Source organism: Dreissena polymorpha, chromosome 8, assembly GCF_020536995.1.
Source record: "Dreissena polymorpha isolate Duluth1 chromosome 8, UMN_Dpol_1.0, whole genome shotgun sequence".
NCBI lineage: Eukaryota > Metazoa > Mollusca > Bivalvia > Myida > Dreissenidae > Dreissena > Dreissena polymorpha.
The window spans coordinates 101765618-101770340 of NC_068362.1; the positions used below are offsets into that span (position 1 = coordinate 101765618).

The following is a 4723-nucleotide window of genomic DNA, read 5'->3' on the forward strand; positions in this document are numbered from 1 at the left end:
ATTAGTTGTGTACAATCAGCGTCGAAAATGTCCATGTGAAATGCACCATAAGGCATTTACAAGTAATTAGAGACAGATGTGGGAGTGCCATAATGCCCAGCTTATATCTGAACACGAATACACAGATTGTCGTCTATGTTCGTTACATTATAAGCATTGACTATTTCGGGCGTTATTGCAGGCAGTGCATATTTATAAAATAAGTTTACTTGAGGAATATTGAAAGTATAAAGACAAAAATGATCCTGATGGACCCTGATCTGGTAGCATGGTTACGTTAATAAAAGTATGCGTAAAACAAACTTCATAATTTTAGTTTATGCGAACCAAAAATAATGGGTATATACTCAATACACTTACTGATGGTATCTACACCAATTATGTTTGTTTTTTTCCATCCCATAATAGCTAACTAGTTTTGAATAGTTTGGGCTAAACACACGGGCTTTATGTATTATTGAATTGATTTGTTAAATAGTAACATGTCTTGTGAACAACTATAATAGGTTGCGCTAAGTGATGAATTTGTTACACATATTGGGATCAAATATATAAGGATAAGATAAAGACTTTCATTTGATTTCACTTTGTACATGTACTTCATTCGTTCCAATGAACATACTAAAATGATATTTGGCTAAATGTGCACCGTCTGAAACCGCTCATGTGTCGATACTTCATCTGCTGTTCATTATTAACCTTAACGAGATATAATCCGTAGTAATTATGGAATTTTACTTTGAATTATACAGACACAAAAGTAACACGTTGACATTTGACCAGCTTTCTCAAAATTAATGCATTCGTTGAAGCACTTTGGCTTTATACATATTAACTATAGTAAGATGTGTTAATGTCAATTACGAATTCACCGTTCGCTCAATAATAGATTGAATGCGAAATATGGGACTAAACAGTTTAAGGGCATTGAAAAATGTTTTAAATAAAATCAAACACAGCATAGTGATTATTCAAAAAGAAGAACAAAACTCTTTTAAAACACATGTCATCCTTATGCAGTTGTTTCTTTATATCTTCAATAATTTAAAAACAAGAGATTAACAGAGCCGAGTAAATGATGCATAAGTTTTAAAATTCGCGTATTTTTGAGAGCTTCTAGATTTAACGGATTTGAGAAATATAAACATGTATTTATAACTTTTACTCATTATATACTCAACTAAACAGTCATATAATATTGTTTTTTAAAAGTAGCCTCTCACAATTATTTATAATGTCAATATCAATAATTTATTGGCTTGCCTACGAAATCAGACTTACGGGTAATGACAAGCGTTGCTGTGTAGCACTATGTCTTCAGGTTTGATATTGTGATATTTTTTTTATCTGACATGAACACTATTGTTTTACATTGACATTCATACGAATATGTTTTTACCGACACTGCAAAAACATATCAATACATGTAATACATGCATGCATCAACATTTGCAGCTAAACATGTACCAAAGTCGATGATAAACGATTATACTTGATTTAAAGAGAGCATTCAGATAAAGATATACACCGCGGTTTTCCAATTCAGCGTAAACGCGTACGCGATGGATTGCAATTTGACATGCTCGTAACATATGTATATAGATGGAAACACATACTTTTTTGTTTTAATTCCTTCCTTGCAGGTATATAAACGCCTAGCTTCTAGCGTTATTATCGTGTGCTTAGATTCTCCAGAGCAGCACCAAAAGGTGAGTTTGCATTGTAATACTTCTTATTTTAAATAATAATTAAGTGATCAAGACAATTAATACAAAACTGTGTTTAATCTCAAAGAAAAAACTCGTTGATATTCGTTTTTATGAGTTAATTTAGAAAATTAGAAGGATGTTTTTACATGTTTTGAAGCCGTCCCTTGTGTTGGTGTATATTTGAAATAATAGACAACGTGTATATCTGGTTAAAGGGCCTACATACATTTAAAAGTATGATACATCATACGGTTAATGAAAACATTACTTGGCAAAAAGGGCAAAACCGATATATGTAGAGTGTTTTAATACTAAACTAACGAAATGTGGAGTAATCATACAGTGGTTGAGTGATCTTATTAATTTGAGCAAAGCAATATTAATTGGTGTTTATATATAAACTACGTAATCGAAATATCAACCTTGTGATACTAAATTGTCATTGTAGGTATAACCATGTTGTTGGCCGTCTCATTCTTGCTCTTTGTGACGCTCTGCGGCACGGTGTCTAGTCAGACATATAAGGGATACCCTCCGATACGACCATATCCAATAAAGTCATGTTACAATGTGTATTGCCCGACTGTCTACTGTCATGGACAGTACATACCGAAGGGCGAGTGCTGCCCTCGTTGCCCAAAAGGTACAGACATTAAATATATTCATGTATTCCCAACCGGATTAAGTAAATATAACATATAGTTTATACTAGGTAGGAACTGATGTGCGATGTATAATGATGTGTGCGTGGTTGTCATTAAAGACGAATTAACGCACATGGCAGTGTTTTAGTGATTTATATAAAGCATAACAGACCTTTTGGTCGTAGCAAAGAAATGTGTTAAACAATAAACTGGAAGTCTTATGGATCATATTAATGTTTTACAATTGTAATCGGTAAGAAGTACAGATTTCCCAACGTTTAATCGAACGATTCGTGCATGCTGTATTACATTATTCCTTCTAAGTAAATTAAACTTTTTCTATTGTACTTTTCGTTTAAACCAATCTTTTCACATTAGAACATCACATTATTTATGTAATAAGTGTTAAACATTTGCATTTGTTAAGCTACTAGATGGTCTTCAGAAATAGTATGTAGGTTTATATTTCGCCATGCAGGCGTGCGAGTGTTTGTTTATGTGCCTGCGTGCGTTTCCGTGCGTGGTAGTAGAGTTTGGGAGAAAGTGTTTAGTGGTAATATATTTTAAACTGATTTGGAATTGAAAAAAAAACATTTTCATCACAATGCAATTTTAGAATATATAGTACAATATAATTATAGCTGTTTAAAGGAAATCACTGGAAGTGGACCAGTACGCTTTCTTATTTTCATTTTATTTTGATTTATGTTTAACGAATAGCGTATGATGAGACGAATAAATACACAATGTGATACACGTTTAAATACGGAGGATCATTTAAACTATCAAACCATTCATTTTATTATACTCTATGTAGTCTTTAAATCTCCTAAAAATACCAAACAGTATAACATAATATTAAACAGTTATTTGCCCTTGTTAACAATGTTAGATCTAAACTACTTTGTGATGTTGTAGGGTATGGTTATCAAGATACAGATGCATATCGGCCTGGTAAGTACATGACAATAATTTATGTATTTGCCAAATAATAGTAAATTTAATATACATCATGTTCACAAATACCATATATAGGTAATGTTGATGCAAATACGTAGAAGATATATAATACATATAGATACATATACATACTTGTTGTAGAAATATACATAACTTGTAGGCTGCGCATGTATTTAATTTCTTAGCTTCTTATCTGCGTTAGTAGATAGTATTTATACAATTTATTTGAATAACGTTTAATTATCGAACATATTCGAATTTCTTTATTCAGGAGGAAAGTGAAATGACAAGTTTTGACAACAAGGCAAACACGGGCATAATATGAACTAAGAACAGACGGAATTTATCGCAATAAAGAACGAATTATTATTGTACTTACATTGTTTGCCTTTGCTGTCTACAATGAATAAACATTATTCAGCAACCAAGTCCGTTATTGGTGTCATACATTCATTATACACATGACGTATACAGACGCATGTCCTTAATGTGTTTAATTGCCTAAAGTCTTTTGCGGACGCCATACTTGTATGCAATCATTAATTGAACGTCATTAACGATATGAAAATAGTGACGAATGCTGCTGTACCTTTATTGAATGTATTATGCAAAGCCTAGTACCCCCATTACACAATATCATAAATAGTGTACCTTAAGTGATTCCATGTTTGTTCTAACTTAGTATTAAATAACCAATATTTATATGACGAAAAATTCGATATCTGATGTATTGCTTTCGAAAACCGGTTTAATCCCAATGTTTTGCATTGACCGTTCCAAGGCGGTGACCCCAGCTTTATTCTTATATGTGTTTATGTTGTTTTGTATTGTGCTTTTTTGTTCTGTTTTGTACTGCTTTGGCAATCGGTTACTTGTCTTAAATAAAGGACCAACTAATTGTTTATAATAAGTATTCAATACTGCTCCAGAAGCTGAAGTTTTACTTCTTAATATTTATTTCGAAGTTAGCAATATGTAAAGCTTTATATTTGACACAGATCGGCAGGCTGCACTATGAACACTATTGTTCAAAATTTATTCAGTGTAAAAATGGCATCAGGGGTCAATATAACCGCTTGCAATCCCGGTCAGTGTTGTTAGTGTACGTGTGATCTTAGAGTAGACCGGGATTTGATAACAATTACCTGGTAAATGTATAGCTCGATGGATTCCGAGAGTAATTGTACTCTAGAAAGCCTATATGGACAGTCAATAGTTTATATACAACACTATCATGGCATAATTATGGCCTATTATAGGGGTCGCCATTCCCGTACGGGATCCAGCTACTTAACGCCGCACCACAGCATGACACGAGCAGCACAAGTGTTACAGCTGAGAACATCATTTTATCTGTTGTGACGAGTAAATTATAAGTTAGGTATTGGCCAGTGGTCTCTTGGCGGATTG

At 33.0% G+C, this 4723-nt stretch overlaps 1 protein-coding gene across 1 annotated transcript; it reads left to right on the forward strand.

Moving 5' to 3' along the window:
- Positions 1-2157: 2157 nt before the first annotated feature.
- LOC127841213 (kielin/chordin-like protein) lies at positions 2158-3733 on the forward strand. The gene is made up of 3 exons (XM_052369878.1): positions 2158-2352; positions 3272-3307; positions 3585-3733. Exons 1-3 carry the CDS (start codon positions 2166-2168, stop codon positions 3593-3595), a joined length of 234 nt encoding a protein of 77 aa, XP_052225838.1. The 5' UTR covers positions 2158-2165; the 3' UTR covers positions 3596-3733.
- Positions 3734-4723: the final 990 nt, after the last annotated feature.